The following is an 18,687-nucleotide window of genomic DNA, read 5'->3' as shown; positions in this document are numbered from 1 at the left end:
TTACACTCTTTAATTCGGCCGTAATGTCTAGGCTCGGTTTGGGGTGTTACAAGTAAAAATCCTCCCCACTTATTCTTTGAGAATAGCCACATCATTTCAATTGCCCTAGCTGTTTTTCATTCATAATTGATTTTATTAATCCATTCATTAATTCTCTTTATCAATTTGTCATCTGCTTCTTTTGCATAGTTTAATGAGACAAATTCATAGTAATAGCATAACCATTTTTTTAATCAATTCCAATCCCTGTGGAGACGATACTTACTCATCACTTTATTACTTGATTTGACGTGTGTACTTTCACATTTGCATTACACATTCACACGCGACAAGCTTTTGGCATCATTGCCGAGGATCAACAATATTGGTGAAAATTTGGTTTGTTATTACCTTTTTAATTTTGTTAGTTTAGCTTAATTAGTTGTTTTGATTTTTGTTTTTCAGGATTCAATAGACTTGTACATTGAATAGAGTAACCAATTTCTGATTTCATCACAAAGTTAAATTCACATATCATCATTCTCAATTCAATATCAATTTATAAATTCATAATGTAATATAACATAATTCAACTCAATTTCATACCAATTTCCTATATCAGAAAAGTTATGCAACTCTCTAGTATATTGAATTTAATCCCTATCTTGATATTTAAGTTCAACCATCAGGTTCAGTGGCATCTTGGAATGAACTTTGTCAAAGGTTTCTGCTAAGATATAATCCTCCAAACATGAATGCCAAATTGAGGAATGATATTATGTCCTTTCAGCAATCTGAGGATGAAACATTATATGAAGCATGAGAGAGATTCAAGGAGTTAATTAGAAAATGCCCAATGCATGGTTTTCAACATTAGACGTAAAGAAATGTTTTACAGTGGATTGAATGCGCATACAAGGATGGTGGTTGACGCATATGCCAATGAGACTTTGCTTGATAAATCATATAATGAGGCATATGAAATTCTAGAAAGGACAGGAAACAACGATTATCAATACCCCACTACAAGAGTAAGGGCTGGTAGAAGAGTTGCTGGAGTAATAGAACTTGATGTGATTACTTCCTTAACAACTTAGGTATCATCTTTAATGAATATAAGTAAAACACTAAAAAGGCCAGCTGCAGTGTAGGAAATGAAAACAGTTGAGTTAGCATGTGTTTATTGCGGAGAAAATCATGTTTTTGATGAATGCCCATCAAACCCAGCCTCAGTTTATTATATGGGAAATTTTAATCGTAGCAACAACAACCCATATTCCAACACATATAATCCGGGGTGGAAACAATATCCCAATTTTAGTTGCAATGATCAAGGGGTGAGAAATTCTAGTAATGCTATTCGACAGAATGTTGCAAGTGCACCACCTGGATACAATCAGTTGATGCCATGAAAAAATGCTCAGCAAAGTTCAGCTTCAAGTTCTTCATCTATGGAAGTTCTATTGAATGAATACATGGCCAAGAACGATGCTATCATTCAAAGTCAAGCTGCATCTTTAAGAGCTTTAGAAAATCAAGTGGGGCAAATTGCCACAGCATTAAGCTCAAGACTGCAAAGAGCACTACCGAATGATACTTAAAATTCACGATCTCAAGGGAATGAACAATGCAAAGCCATTACACTCAAAAGTGGTACGCAGTTACCAGGAGTTGTTAATGACACCACTATTGAAGAAGGTAGTTCGAATTTTAGAAATAAGAAGAATTCAGAACTAATAGTGGAGCAGGCTACAAAAGAAATGAGCAACCAGAAAAATGTTGAAGCAGATTCATCTTGTATTGCCAATAAAAATGCCACGGCAATACAACCTCAACAAATGGAAGGAAGGCCACCACCACATTTTCCTTAGTGTTTCTAAAAATCTAAGCAAGATTTTCAATTCAAGAAATTCTTGGATGTCTTGAAGCAATTACATATCAACATACCATTGGTGGAAGCATTGAAACAAATGCCCAACTATGTGAAATTCATGAAATATATCTTATCAAAAAAAAAAAAGAAGATTAGGGAGTTTGAAACTGTCACTCTCACTGAAGGGTGCATAGCAATCCTAAGAAACAAACTGCCACCAAAACTGAAGTATCCAGGGAGTTTTACTGTACCTTGCTTTATTGGAAATCATTATGAAGGCAAAACATTATGCGACTTAGGTGCAAGTATAAATCTAATGCCTATGTTTGTTTTTAGGAAGTTGGGAATATGGAAGCCGAGATCTACAACTGCCACTTTGCAATTAGCTAATCGTTCATATGCACATCTAGAAGGTAAAATTGAAAATACGTTGGTAAGAGTTGACAAATTTATTTTTCTAGTAGATTTTATTATTCTGGAATGTGAGGCTGATAAAGAGGTACCAATCATACTTGGGAGACCTTTTCTAGCAACTAGTAGAACATTAATTGATGTACAAAAAGGTGAATTAATAATAAGAGTTAATGATTAGCACATAAGATTTAATGTTTTCGATGCTATTAAGTGTGTAGATACAAATAAAGAATTTCATGCTATTGAGATTGTTGACACAATAGTTCATGAATAATTTGCAAAATTTTATCACAATAATTCTAATGGTGATGCAGACTCATTTGAGTTAATTGAAGCAGAAATGATTGAAGAGTTAGGTGAACTGATGAAAGCTAAAAAAATTGAGAATGGACCAAGGAGAAGTTTTGAATCATTAAATTTATCAGACCATTCTTTTAAACCTCATCGACCATCCATAAAAGATCCTCCTATGTTGGAATTAAAGCCTTTTCCAGTACATCTGAAGTATGCTTACTTGGGAGATAACAACACATTGCTAGTAATTATCACTGTGGCTTTGACATTAGATCAAAAGGCTCAATTTTGAAAGTTTTAAAGAAATCTAAGAACGCATTGGGGTGGACGATTACAAACATCAAAGGAATTAGTCCAAAAATCTTCATGCACAAGATATTACTAGAGGATTACCATGGAAAATCTATCAAACAGCAGAGAAGGTTGAATCCCATTATGAAGGAAGTTCTCAAAAAGGAGATTATCAAATGGCTGGATGCTGGAATTATATACCCAATTTTTGATAGTTCTTGAGTGATCCCTGTTCAATATGTACCTAAAAAAGGAGGTGTCACCGTGGTAAGCAATGATAGCAACAAACTCATTCCTACCGTACTGTCACGAGATGGAGGGTTTGTATGGACTATCGAAAACTCAACAAAGCAACAAGGAAGGACCATTTTCCTCTACCATTTATTGACCAAATGTTAGATAGATTAGCGGGGAAAACCTACTATTGTTTTCTATATAGTTATTCGGGGTACAACCAGATTGCCATAGCTCCTACTGATCAAGAGAAGACCACATTCACATGTCCTTATAGTACTTTTGTGTTCTTAAGAATGCCGTTTGGATTTTGTAATGCGCTTGCAACATTTCAATGTTGCGTGATGGCAATATTTTTAGACATGGTGGAGAAATTTTTAGGAGTTTTTATGGATGACTTCTCGGTGTTTGGCGAAACTTTTGAAGACTATTTAAAAAATCTTGAGTTAGTTCTTTGTCGATGTTATGAAACCAACCTTGTTCTCAATTGGGAGAAATGCCACTTCATGGTCTGTGAACGCATTATTCTCGGACATAAAATTTCACAGCAAGGGATTGCTGTTGACAAAGCAAAAATTGAAGTTATTGAGAAATTTCACTACCCTCCACAGTTAAAGATATTTACAGTTTTCTTGGCCATTCAGGATTCTTTGACTCGATTTATCAAAGATTTTTTGAAAATATCCAAACATCTGTGTACATTGTTAGAACATAACATATCTTTCAATTTTGATGAGTTGTTTTTACAAGTATTTGAGGAATTGAAAAAGCAATTAGTCATAGGACCAATAGTCATGGCACCAAGTTGGATTTTACCTTTTGAATTTGTATAATGCTAGTGATTTTGTTGTAGGGGTAGTACTTGGTTGAGCAAAGAAAGGACAAGGTATTTCATGCTATCTACTATGCAAGCCGTATGTTGACAGATTCACAGCTAAATTATACTGCCACTGAGAATGAGCTGTTACCTGTGGTATTTGCCTTCGACAAATTCATAGCTTATTTAGTAAGCACCAAAGTTACGGTTTATATAGCCTATTTTGGTATTAATTACTTGGTGACCAAGAAAGATGCCAAGCCTAGATTAATTCGATGGATACTACTATTGTATAAATTTGATATGGAAATTAGAGATAGCAAAGGCATAGAAAATCAAGTGGTTGATCACTTTTCTCGAATTGAAGCAGGAAATGAAGATGGTGAAGCACATTCAGGATGATTTCCTAGATGAACAACTGTTAGTTGCCATGGCATTATCGTGGTATGCTGATATCATAATTTTTTTGGTTAGTGGATTGCTGCCACCTAAGCTTACCAATCAAAGACGAAGGAAATTTATTCATGATGCCAAGCAGTATTACTGGGATGAGCCATTTTTATTCAAACATTGTGTAGACCAGATAGTTCGGAGGTGTGTTCTGGATGACGAGATTCAAAGTATTTTATATCATTGTCATTTAGTATCGTATGGAGGACACTTTTGGGGCATGAGAAGTGTTGCAAAAGTTTTCCAATTTGGTTTTTATTAGCCAAACATGTTTAAAGATGCTCATAAATTTTGTCAAGCTTGCGATCGCTATTAAAGAATTGAAAATCTATTGAGGAGGTATGCAATGCCCTTGCAAACTATTTTAGATGTGAAACTATTTGACGTATGGGGAGCTAATTTTATATGTCCATTTCCATGTCTATTGCTATGTATACATACTTGTAGCTGTTGATTATGTCTCTAAGTGGGTTGATGTTGTTTCTCTACCAACGAACAATGCCAAATCGGTACTGAAATTTCTACATAAGAATATTTTTACCAAGTTTGTACCCTTCGTGCTCTGATGAGTGATGAAGGTTCACACTTTGACTACAAATTAGTTGCTAATGCTCTGAACATATATGGATTTAAACATAAAATTGCCATGACATACCATCCTCGAACAAATGGACAAGCAGAAGTCTTTAATAGAGAGATTAAAAAAATTCTGGAGAAGGTAGTCAATCCAACCCACAAAGATTGGTCATCCAGATTGGATGAAGTTTTGTGGGCATATCGAATTGCATTCAAGACACCATTGGAGATGTCGCCTTTCAATTTTGTTTATGGGAAACCCAGTCATTTGCTCGTTGAACTTGAACATAAGACATATTGGGAAATTAAGAAATTGAATATGGATTGGGGTGCTATTGGTACTAACCACCTATTGGAGTTGAATGATATGGAAGAATTCAGAGCGCAAGCTTATAAGAATGCGAAGCTATACAAAGAAAAGACCAAATGATGGCATGACAACAAGATTTTGCCACAACAATTTGCACCTGGAAAACAAATCTTGTTATTTAATTCCAAGCTCAAATTTTTTCCTGGCAAATTAAAATCTCGTTGGTCTGGCCCATTTGGGATAGTGCATGTCTATCCTCATGGAGCTGTAGAATTCAAAGACAGCATGTAACACCCCTTACCCGTGTTCGACGCCAAAACAAGGTACGAGGCATTACCGAAACATACACATGCAATCGTACAAAACCGAGACATAATTTTTACATCCAAATTAAACTTTTCAATTTTCATCACTAAGTCCCTGATATGGATCTACGAGGCCCAAAACATATTATGGAAGTGGTCTGGGACAAAACTGAGAGCTTTGGAAAACATTGGAAAATTTCTTGAAAAGAGAGTCATACGCCCGTGTCCAAGGCCATGTCTATCACACAACCATTCACATGCCATATTTTCCATACTTAGTCATTACACACTCATTCAACCAACTCATGCCTCTCACAAAATGCATCATCATAACATATAACTTAACTAATATTAGCCAACATCGATGGCCTTATACAAAATAAGTTATCAAATATTAAAGGCCAACATTTTAGGCCAAATCAATTATGGCATATAACAAAATAACCAAGTCCTCTATACATGCCATAATTCAAAATACCAAAAGAATGATGATAGTGTGGATGGATCTCTGACGATCTCCATACCCCGAGCTAGCTTGGTGACACTACAAAGCAAGGGAAAAGAGAGGGGAGTAAGCATATAGCTTAGTAAGTAGGTATGTAAATAATAAACAAATTATTAACATGCTTTTATAAATCCTTAAAATATTTTTTCAAAATAATACAATCATAACTACACCCAGATCCACTATTTACTCAAGCTCAAAACAAGATATCTATTCAAGCCACAGTCGCTAAATTATTTATATATAAAGCTATGGACCTCAAAATTAATATCTGCTAATTTTTCAAAAAACTAGACTCGCATATATTCTTACCATAAAATTTTTAGAATTTTTGGTTTAGCCAATAAGTACATTTTATTCTTTAAATTCACCCCTATTTTGCTGTCTGACAGTTCTGACACCTCTTCACTAAAAATTAATTATCTCCTCACACAGGATTTGGATGATATTCCTATTTGTTTATCTTAAAAATAGACTCATTAAGGATCTTAAGTAAATAAATTATAACTCATAATTATTTTTTATGATTTTCTCAAATCAGAATAGGGGATTCTGAAATCTTTCTGACTCTATCTCACAAAAATTCAAATATCTCATAATATGAAATTCTTTTGCTTACACCGTTTCCTTTATATAAAAATAAACTAAATAAGATTTAATTTAATATCTTATTCAACCTCTAATTTTATTTCCACCATTTTTGGTGATTTTTTAAATTCACACAACTATTGCTGTCCAAAACTGTTTTATTACTAAATTTCACTCTTTCATGTTTTCTTTGTAGTAAATTTCATTGTAACACTTACTCCATATCAATATTACCAAAGTTCGATCACATATCGAGCACATTGCTCATAAGTTTACACACACATACCTGCACTTATTCATCACATAGTCATATTCAATTACACCTAGTCATTTCCCATTGAACATATCGGAATAATAACGGATACCCGGTGGCCTGCACATAGTACCAACCTTGTAGTCAAAGCTACCTTCTTCACAAAGTGGCCTTGACATGGTACCACACTTGTGACCAAAGCTATCTTTCTTCACAAAGTGGCCTTCACATAGTACCACACTTGTGACCAAGCTATCTCTTCTCAAAGTGGCCTTCACATAGTACCACACTTGAGTCACTAGTGACATGTCACTTGTATCCTATTCTATTCCTAATGTTCAACTGGGAAATTTCTCACTTTTTGATACTATTCAATTTCATTCAATATTCAGCCACATTTTATAAAACATAATAAAATGTGATAACGTAAGTAAAAACGACGTATTATTTACATACAACATACATCGATGCAAAATATGAGGAATTTTAGTTCACAACCTTTTCTATTTCCCAATCAAGGTTAATTCCTCATCTTTCTTGATCTATAATAACATATTTAACTCATTTAATACTCACATTATTCAATTTAGTCCAAAAATACACTATGGCAAAATTATTTTTTTGCCCTTAAAGTTTAATATATTTACAATTTTGCCCCTAGGCTCGTAAGATGAAAAGCACTTATTTTTGTCAAATCCTAAGCCTAGACGATTCATATTCCCTCTTATAGCAGCTCACATTTTTCACTAAATCACATTTTGTACACATAATGTTACAACTTTTACAAATATGTCCTTTTATGCAATTATCAACAAATCACTTAGTAAAAATCGTTTATCACACCCTAAACTTTCATATTCTTCCATAAAACATCAAAACACATGTATGTAATCCATGTGTAAATTTTTAAACACAAACCTAGCTCAAAATAATGGTGGAAAGAACTAAACTGAGCAACGAGGATTTCAAAAATGTAAAGAACATTAAAAACGGGGCTAAAATAGACTTATAATCGAGCTTGGAAGCTTGAAACTATGTCTTCCTCATGTGAAATTCGGCCAAGAGGTTGAATATGGACAAAAATTGGCCTTTAATTTTGTTTTTCATTCATTTTAATTACTAAATGACCAAAATGCCCCTAACTTAATAATATTCTATTTCACCTATTTCAAGTCCATTTTTGTCCAAAAATTTATCCAATGCTCTAATTACCATTTAAGGACCTTCAATTTAAAAATTCATAAAAATTGGGCACCTCTAGCATATAGAACTCAACTTTTTCACTTTTTACAATTTAGTCCTTTTGACTAAATTGAGTGCCCAAATGTCAAAATTTTTTAACGAAATCTTTATAAACTAATTTCATAAAAATGTAGACCATAAAAATATAATAAAAACACATTTTTCTATGTCAGATTTGTGGTCCCCAAACTACTGTTCCGACTAGACCCAAAATCGAGCTGTTACACGGCAAGACTGGTTCTACTTTCAAAGTCAATGGCCAACGATTAAAAAATTACTTTGGAGCTCCTATAATCCATGATAAAAATTCCTTAACTTTTTAATCTGTTTAATATTTCTCCCCTGCATTGTTTTATTCATTTACTTTGTTTTTAATTTCTTTGTTTAGTTTATTCAATAATTTTACTTAACCACTACAGGAAAATAGGCCTTTAGCGGCGTTTTTAGCGGCATTTTATCAACAAACGCAGCAAAAATTTTAAAATACAGAGCAATAGCGGCGTTTTAAGAAAAATGCCACTAAAAACAGAGCAACAACGGCGTTTTAGTAAAAAATGCCGCTAAAAATAGAGCATTAGCGGCGCCTTCAGTAAAACGCCGCTAAAAACCAGAGCATTAGCGACGCTTTTGGTAAAACGCCGCTAAAAACCAGAGCATTACCGGCGCTTTTGGTAAAACGCCGCTAAAAACCAGAGCATTAGCGGCGCTTTTGGTAAAACACCGCTAAAAGTCATATAACCCCTAAACCCGAACAAAAATCATAAACACTAATCTTATAACCCCTAAAACAATAATTATTAAAATTTATGGTTATACAATATATTAAATATTCTCTTATATAATCGTAAAAGAGATATGTAGTATTGAATTTAAAATATTAATTAAATTAATTATCATTATAGTTTAAGATATATGGTTTAGGGTTTAAGTAGGTTTATGAGTTAACTATATATGGTTTAAGATATACGGTTTAGGAGTTAACTAGTATTTGAAGGTTTATGATGAATTATGGGTTTAGGGATTATGATTTAGGGTTTAAAGGTTAGGGTTGAATTAGTTTAATTACAATGGGACAATTATTAACTTCTTAAGAGATAATTTTCTTTCCAGATTCTTACATGGGATGCTATTAAGAAAGGGTGATTTTGAATGTGGAATTAGCATTTGTTGAACTATGTATAATTTCCAAGCTTATATAACATAGAAATTAATACCTTACAGAGTGGACATTATAACTAGAGTACTTTCCAATAGAGAAATTGTTTTATTAAAGTTATGTAACTTTGTATAAATAATAATGCTATTGTGTATTTTTATCTTTTTTTTGTTTAAATATATTTAGATTAAATAGAATGTCTCAAATAAAATATGTTAAAAATTAAGTTTAGGTTAAGGGTTTAAGGAAATGATACTATTAGCTAGAAATTAACTGAAGAACATTTAAGATTCATGCTATTTTGTATATACTCATATTATTTAATATAAGAATATAAACACACACACACATATATATATGTGTGTGTGTGTGTTTTAATTTGTACTACACTAACATTGGCCACATGAATTCCCAATAATATGTATACGATTATGGTTTAAGGTTAGCAGTTTTTAAAGTACTTTATAGTTTGGGCTTTATGGTCTAGGAGTTATGGTTGGTTTAGGGGTTACCGAATGGTTTTGGGGTTTAAAGTTTGGGGTTAGGGGTTTTGTGTTTGTGGTCAAGGTTTAGGGTTTAGAGTCTCAGGTTTAGGGTTTTAAATTTAGAGTATAATTTTGGATTTTAATTTAGAAGATAAATGTATTTAAGATAAATATATATAAATTATTATTTTAAAATATATATAAATATATATATGAAAAGTGGTTTAGTGTGCAATTGTGTACATGAACTGTAATTTGATGTAGATCATGTAAAATATTTACGCGTTATTGATATAATAAATATATAGCATCATGTTTTTTTTAATTAATTTATATGCATACATAATATGTATTTTAAAATGTGTATTAAATCAAAATTAAAGTTTCAACTATAGTTAGGGTTTAGAGTGTAAGTTTATTGTTTGAGGTTTAAAGTTTAAGGTATATTATTGAATATTGAACCAATATTTAGAATTTTATGAGATTCTTGGAAATTTGTACTAAACCTAGTATAAATATATGAAATATAGATATTGTACTACACTAACATTCATCACAGTAACATTATTTAGATATAATTTAAAAGAAATTCTAAATATATAGTTTTAAATTTTGATAAATTTTTATAAAATATTAAGGTATTAGCGGCGTTTATTCATAAAACGCCGCTAAAGATCGGAAATAGCGGCGTTTTTCAAGAAAACGCCATAAAATTTCATTATACATTACAGTAAAACGGCGTCGTTTCCTCTGAATAGTAATGGCTTTAGCGGCGTTTCTATAATAAACGCCACAACTCGTATTAGAACGACGTCGTTTTGTAGTGTAGATAAAAGAGGCGTTAGTGGCGCTTTGCTGAAAACGCTGCAAAAGGTCTCATTACCGGCGCGTTGCTGAAAACGCCACAAAATTTCCATATTTGAAACGGCGTCATTTTTTCTCTCCTAAGGTTTATGCCCTTTACCCGAAATCAGTTTCATTTTTTGCTAAGTAATTTTCCCTCATTTCGTCTCTTCCTTCCCTAAATCCCTAAAACACCTCTTTCTTTTTTCCCCAAATCATCCCCTAATTCCCCAAACCTGAAATCCCTAACATTTTCCCCAAGTCCCTTTTTTTCCCTTATTCTATTCCCCATCCCCAAAATCCCTAACTATTTTCCCTTTCCTCTCGTCGACGGTCATATGCTTCATGGGTTTGAAATGGTTAGTTTTTGAGTCCCCTTGAGATTAATGTGTAGTTACTGTATTACTTGCCTTTTTTTGTTTGAAATGGTTTGAAATGGGTTTGAATTATATTTGATTATTATGGGTGATGTTATGTCTGGTTCGGTTCGTCATATTGGGGTTCTCGATCAGTGGTTAGGACTGGTTTTTGGGATCATAGGAAGTTATTGGTTTTGGTTGTTATGGTTGTTTTTCTTGCTCCACTTTGCGTGTTAGATAGGATTGATTCATTGAGCATGACTTCGGCTGCTTCGGTAGCTCTCGCTGTTGTTTTCGTTGTGGTTTGCTTTGCTGTTGCATTCATTAAGCTTATTGAAGGGAAGATAGAGGCTCCAAGGATGAGCCTAGATTTTGGATCAAAAATGGCAATTTTGGATTTACTAGTAGTTGTCCCTATTATGACTAATGCATATGTTTGCCATTTCAATGTTCAACCTATATACAATGAGCTCGAAGGGCGATCTCCTCAAAAGATGAATCAGTTGGGGAGGATCACAACTGCTCTTTGTGTTGTGGTCTATGCCTGAACAACAATATCAGGGTATTTGCTCTTCGGAAAGGACACTGAAGGTGATGTTTTGACCAATTTTGATAGGAATCTAGGAATTCATTTTAGCACTACTTTGAATTATATTTGCTCTTCATTTGGTTCTGGTTTTCCCTGTTATTCACTTTTCCCCACGGCAAACTGTGGATAACTTGGTGTTTGAGGGATCAGCTCCTCTCACGGAGAGTAAAAAAAGGTCTTTGGCATTAACAGTAATATTGTTAGTGCTTATATATATTGATCTACTATGATCCCAAATATATGGACAACTTTCAAATTTACTGGAGCAACAATAGCTTTTTCCTTAGGTTTTACGTTCCCTGCTCTAATTGCATTGAGTATAAGTCAGCAAGAAGAGAGCATGAGCTTGAGCAGAGTAGAGGAATTTTTGTCGTGGTTAATGTTAATACTGGTTGTGATAGTTAGCATTGCTGGGATAATATGTATACAATGTAACTTACTGTCTTTTAATGGTATTGAGCTTGGTCCTATTTCTCCTGTTAATGTTATACCAAATTGCTGGCTATTTTTTTTAATCATTTTATTTGTTTATTCCCACATGTTATTAGCAAATATAATTAATATTATACCAATCATTAAATGTTGTTTATTTTTAGAACTCATTTGATTGTTTTGTCAACCAGAAACAGACTTATGTTCTTCAAATGCAATGAGTAGGGAAGTCACTCGACATTATTAGAGATCAATCCCAAGCATCTCTAAATAAACCCTCAAGAAAACATTTCCAATTCAATCAAGGTAATCATTGTCTTCCCTAACATTTATGTTTCTTTCAACATGTTTTTCCTTTTATGTTTTCAATGTTTAATTAACATTTAATTACATTCCTAAATTTTTAATGTTTTTCCTAACATTTAATTAACATTTTAATTACATTCCTAAATTTTTAAGCTTATTTCATCCACTCTTTTTTGTGTTTTGTCTCGATTTGGCTTCCTTCGTTAAGTTTCCTGTAGAAGCTTACTTATCTTTTATTTTCAAGAAATAGATTTAGGTAATGGAAGATGTATGCCTGTGTGTTTGTGTCTCTATATATGTATGTATTTGGTACTAGATGAAAGCTTTACTCCAGTTTTGAAATATAGAAGTTTTGCATATATTGATCAATTTCTGGCTCTTTTCCTTTGAATACATGGTTCTCTTGATACTAAATCCTCAGGTACTTTCTGCATATTCTGTGATTCTTATTAGATAAGTTATATATCAATAGTTATGTTAGTTTCCATCAAGGCCTCTGTAAATATAAAGTTGGTATTCTGGTTAGGAGAAGTTAATGTTTATGAGTTTTGTGGAGTATGATTCTGCACATGCAAATTTGGTTTGTTTCAAGCTGTGCATTTTCATGTTTACATAATAATGGTGATTCCATTTTGGTTTTTTAGATGTTCTTGTGACACCCCTAAAGTGACCCTAGTCGGAAAGTGGTTTCGGGACACTAAACTGAGTCATAAAGATAATTAACCGTCATAGTTGATGCTCATTATATGTACATATGCATGTGTGAAAATTTCATGTTTGAATTTTGTTAATGGTAAGTGAATTTTATCAAATAGGACTTATGTGAGAAAATTTGGAAATGTGCTAGGCAAATGTAAAGTGGCCTAATAATGCATGTTGTGAAATGATGGGTTTGCATGTCAAATTCCCCACCTTAGAGGAAGTGGCCGGCCATGAGGGTATGGGATACAAAGCATATGCATTTTGTATTAATATTATAATGACTACATGGTTTTATAATAGGAAATAAGTATTAAAAGAAAAACATATTAAAGACATTTTATGCTAATATGTGTGGGAAGAACAATAAAATATGAGGGGAGTGGGAGGAGAAACCAAAGTTGTTTCATCCTTGCTCCCCCATTTTGCCGAAATTAGAAGAAAAAAAAAAGGCTTCATCCTCTTTGTTTTTCTTGACCGAAAAATCAGAGGAAGAAGAAAGAGCTCTCTTGCTTATGTTCGGTTTGGATGAGGATTAAGAAGAGGTAAGTACCTTGAAATTCTTGGAAAAATTTTGTATAAAGAAGGTGGTTAGTTCAAGTTCTAATCATTCCATGGCTTAAGTTTTGATTGTTAGGAGGTTTAATAGTTGGCCAAGTAGTTTGAAGCTCTTAGCACATATATTTCTTCTTCTTCTTTCTTGAAGGTTGAAATTTGGGTTGTTATTAAGGAGGTGCCGAATGTGGTCCTTGAAGGGCCTTGAGGAACAATATATGTGGCTTGGGTTATAACATTCGGCCATGGTAGTTTGAGGATTAAGGATTTTATTTCTTGTTAAAATTGGATGAGTCTTAGTGTGTGAAGTGTTTGAACTAACTAAGGATCAAATAGATGCATGGGTACAAAGTAGGAAGAATCGGCTACTATGGTTGACACTAATGCCGAATGTAAAAATGTTATATTAAATAATGTATGTGATTTGAGTTAATGATATGAAAAAGAATATTTAGATGTATTATAATTGATTAAGTAATAAATCAAAAGTTGCTAAAATTGCCATTTCTTTAGCCGAATATGTGTTTGATCAATGAAGAATTTGTTGAAGAATATAGGTGAACTTGGTAAGAGTATTCGGCTTAGTGTATAAATGATATAATTTTTGAAATTTATTTTGGTTAGATGTATGTATGATTAAGTATATTCGGAAATATACTTAAAGTGAGTACATGATATTATTGAGCTTAAGTATATGGATATGTGTATATGTGGTCATATAATGACATTTTGGGTTGAAAATTTAATGATATGTGATTGCCGAACGTGATAAATAAATTCATATTATTGGTTTAAATATTGAATACTCCTATTTGTATTCTCTAAGCTCAAGAGCAAAGGGGAACTAAATCCGATAAAGGGAAGGAAAAAAAGTGGTCGAATAGCCATCGGAATCGTTCGACAATATCTGAGGTAAGTTTTAAGTGTTTAAACGTTGAGTAAATTCAATTATAATAGGACATGATGAGTTGATTTAATAAGATAAGATGTGGCCATGATATGTTCTAAGCTCAAATGGTAAGTTCTTAAGTGTTTGAGCTTGGGAATTTAAGGGTAATTTGAAATAGTCTGCTTCGGACAGCAGCAGTAATGTGACTTTAGAAAATCACCATAAATTCATGGACTTGAATTAGAGGCTGAATGAGACATGAAATTAAAGCTTAATGAGTCTAATTTCTTATAAAAGAAACTATGTAAGCAAAGGAATTTCCGATAATGAGATACTTAAAGTTGTGTGAGACAGCGCAGAATGACACTGTAATCCTCTCTTCTGTTTTTAGAAAATCATTATAAATTGTACAAAAATGGTTATAAGATAAAATTTATATTCTTAGACTCCTTAATGAGTCTAGTTTCAAATGAAATCAAATACAACACATTTTGAATTCTGTAAAATGAGAAATTTGATTCGTAGCGAAGAGTGGTCAGATTAGTCAAACAGTGAAACAGGGGAAACTTTAAGAAAAATCTGGTATTGATTGGCCAAACCTAAAATTCTGGAAATTTTATGGATGGAATATATACGAGTCTATATTCAGGAAAAATTAACGGAAAGTGATTTGGAGCTTTGTAGCTCCAGTTATAAATAATTTAGTGACTATTGCTCAGGAAAAACAGCTTGTGCTGAATTTGAGATTATGTTGTGAACCTTGATAGACTTGTTTTAGTTGCTCATAAGCTATTGATTAAACCCATACTTGAATTCTAAATCGTGGTATTATAAGTTTATGAGTATTCGAATATGAAATGATAGTAAGGCCTAATGGCCGATGTGATGAATGTGAAAGTGTATATATATGTGATAGGGCCTAATGGCCGATGTGATGAATGTGAAAGTGTATATACGTGATAAGGCCTAATGGCCGATGTGATGAATGTAAAAGTGTATATACGTGATAAGGCCTAATGGCCGATGTGATGAATGTGAAAGTGTATATGTGTGATAGGGCCTAATAGCCGACGTGATGAATGTGAAAGTGTATATGTGTGATAGGGCCTAATAGCCGATGTGATGAATGTGAAAGTGTATGTGTGTGATAAGGCCTAATAGCCGACGTGATGAATGTGAAAGTGTATGTGTGTGATAAGGCCTAATAGCCGATGTGATGAATGTGAAAGTGTATATATGTGATAAGGCCTAATGGCCGATGTGATGAATGTGAAAGTGTATATATGTGACAAGGCCGAGTGGCCAACGTAATGGATGTGGAAGTGCATAAATGTGATAAGTCCCGAAAGGCATTTGTGTCAGTACTATATCCGGGTTAAAACCCCGCAGGCTTTATGCAAGAATATTATCACTGATTAATGTCCTTAAGCTTCGTGCTTGTACTATATCTGAGCTCTAAAGACCCGATGACTACGTGTGGGGATTTTGTCCGGGTAAGACCCGATAACTTCGTGTGGAGATTATGTCCGGGTAAGACTTCGTAATAAGAATTGCTTATAAATATATTCAATGCGAAAGGTTAAACAGGTATGTACTTCAAGTTTATATGTGAGCTTGATTTGCACTAAATCATAAGGTAGTTATGTGATGCATACGAAAGCAATCTATGAGACTATTCCTGTGATTATGTGACATCGGATCAGTGTGAGAGGTGATGTGAAATCATACGATATATCTATGTCACATGAGCTCACTTTTATGTGAAAGTTTATCTGCCTATTGTATATGATGAGATGTGCAGATTCGGTAAAGGGATGGTATGCCCGAAGGAAGAGTGAAATAAAAATACGAACAACTATGTTATAATTTGATTGTTACCTGTTGACACTGCTTAAAACTTACTAAGCATTGTAATGCTTACTCCGTTTACTCTGTTTTATAGATCTCATTGCGAAGCTACAGGCTCGGGGATCGTCAGCAACTAGTCACACTATCACTATCCACTGTTTGGTACTGCTATGTTTTGGATTGTCTTATGGCATGTATAAGATAGACTAGTGGCGGAAGAATATTTTGGTTAATGTATATAGCCATGCGAAAATGGCTTATATATGTTTGAGCATAATGTTATAATCATTTGGTATGGAATTGGTTAATCGCTATCATGATTTGTGCTATTTATGCTAAAAGGGCTAGTTGAATCATGGAAACTATGAAATAGGTAAAGTCTACCTTAAAGGCAGATGCTGGCAGCAGCAGTGATGTAGATTTGGAAAATCACTAAAAATAGTAGGATTGGAATTAAATAGTGAATAAATTATGTAAACTAAACTTGATGAATCTATTTTGATAGAAAAGTAACGAAATGATCATATGGACAGTATGTTAAGAGATATTCAGGTTCTCGTGAGAAGGGGCTAGAACGGTTTCTGGATTCCCTGTTCCGACTTTGGAAATTCATTATAAATTAACCAGAGATAATTAGGTGTCATGCCATATATGTATGGATTCCTCTCTGAGTCTAGTTTCTATAGAAACAAACGGAATCAGTATTGAAGGCCTGTGCAGGGAGATATCCAAGTCGTAATGCGCAAAGGTCAGTGTAGTCGATCCCTGTAACATGGGAGACTTTGACTAATAAACTGTACTAATTGGCCTGACCAAAAATTCTAGAAAAAAATATGTAGATGGGAATTTGAGTCTAGTTTCAGGGAAAAATTACGAAACTGATTTTCAAGTTGTGAAACTCAAGATATTATTTTTAAATAGACTAGTACGCAGATTGGCAGTGTCTGGGAAATTTTTTTATAAGTGGTTAAAGTCTGCTAACACCTCATGTTCGACTCCGGTGACGGTCTCGGGTTCGGGGTGTTACAGTTCTTTTGGTCTGTTTTCATGTTTTTATCCACCCGGGAAAGGCTAATGTGGTTGCGGATGCTTTAAGTCATAAATCACTGTTTGCTTTACGAGCAATGAATGCATACTTGTCTGTTCTATCCGACAATGTGTTAGTAGCAGAATTAAAGGCCAAACCCTTGTTGATTCATCAAATTCGTAAAGCTCAGAAAGTTGATGATGAATTGGTTGCAAAACGGGCTAAATGTGTTTCGAATATGGAATCAGAGTTTCAAATTGACGATGACGATTGTTTGATGTTCAGAAGCCGTTTGTGTGTTCCAAGAAATTCAGAACTTATTTTGATGATTCTGAACGAAGCTCATTGTAGCCGAATGTCAATTCACCCGGGGAGTACGAAAATGTACAACGATCTGAGACGTCAGTTTTGGTGGCATGGTATGAAACGAGACATTTCCGATTTTGTTTCGAAGTGTTTAATATGTCAACAAGTGAAAGCGGAACATCAAGTGCCTACAGGTTTACTTCAGCCGATCATGATACCTGAATGGAAATGGGATCGAGTCACGATGGATTTTGTATCTGGGTTGCCATTGTCGGCAAGTAAGAAAGATGCGATTTGGGTTGTTGTTGATAGACTGACTAAGTCGGCTCATTTTATTCCTGTACGTACGGATTATTCATTGGATAAACTAGCTGAATTGTATGTTTCTCAGATTGTAAGATTGCACGGGGTACCCATTTCTATTGTGTCGGATAGAGATCCGAGATTCACCTCGCGATTTTGGAAGAAATTGCAAGAAGCTTTGGGTACCAAGTTGCATTTTAGCACCGCTTTCCATCCCCAGACTGATGGTCAATCTGAACGAATAATTCAGATACTCGAGGATATGTTGAGATGTTGCATCCTTGAGTTTAGTGGTTCATGGGAGCGGTATTTACCTTTGATTGAATTCGCTTACAACAATAGTTTTCAGTCAAGCATTAAGATGGCACCCTACGAGGCTTTGTATGGTCGTAAATGCCGTACACCGTTGTTTTGGACCGAGCTTAGTGAAAATAAAATCTTTGGGGTTGATTTGATTAAAGATGCTGAACATAAAGTAAAAGTAATCCGTGAAAGTCTGAAGGCAGCCTCAGATCGTCAGAAGTCGTACGCGGATTTGAAACGAAAAGACATTGAGTATTAGATGGGAGATAAAGTGTTTCTTAAAGTTTCACCCTGGAAAAAGATACTCAGATTTGGTCGTAAGGGCAAATTGAGTCCGAGGTTCATCGGGCCATATGAAATATCCGAACGAGTTGGTCCAGTTGCGTATAGATTGATTTTACCCCCTGAACTTGAAAAGATTCACGACGTCTTTCATGTTTTGATGCTTCGACGTTA

General features: G+C 34.0%; 1 protein-coding gene, 1 non-coding gene and 1 pseudogene across 2 annotated transcripts; 2 read left to right on the top strand and 1 right to left on the bottom strand.

Annotated features, from left to right (window-relative positions):
- Positions 1-739: 739 nt before the first annotated feature.
- Positions 740-846, bottom strand: LOC121231441 (small nucleolar RNA R71). The gene has a single exon (XR_005929500.1). It is a non-coding gene; the product is annotated as a small nucleolar RNA R71 (small nucleolar RNA).
- A 4,071-nt stretch (positions 847-4,917) lies between these two features.
- On the top strand, positions 4,918-5,358 carry LOC107963000 (uncharacterized). The gene has a single exon (XM_016899604.1). It carries the CDS (start codon positions 4,918-4,920, stop codon positions 5,356-5,358), a length of 441 nt encoding a protein of 146 aa, XP_016755093.1.
- Positions 5,359-11,064: 5,706 nt separating this feature from the next.
- LOC107962999 (amino acid transporter AVT6E-like) overlaps positions 11,065-18,687 on the top strand; it is a 28,604-nt pseudogene continuing 20,981 nt past the window's right edge.

This window comes from Gossypium hirsutum, chromosome A06, assembly GCF_007990345.1.
Source record: "Gossypium hirsutum isolate 1008001.06 chromosome A06, Gossypium_hirsutum_v2.1, whole genome shotgun sequence".
NCBI classification, from domain to species: Eukaryota; Viridiplantae; Streptophyta; class Magnoliopsida; order Malvales; family Malvaceae; genus Gossypium; species Gossypium hirsutum.
This window is presented reverse-complemented; position numbering and strand designations above follow the sequence as displayed.

Bases quoted from the DNA above. Each gene is read 5' to 3' on its own strand.
- LOC107963000 (XM_016899604.1), top strand. From the start codon at position 4,918: ATGAGTGATGAAGGTTCACACTTTGACTACAAATTAGTTGCTAATGCT.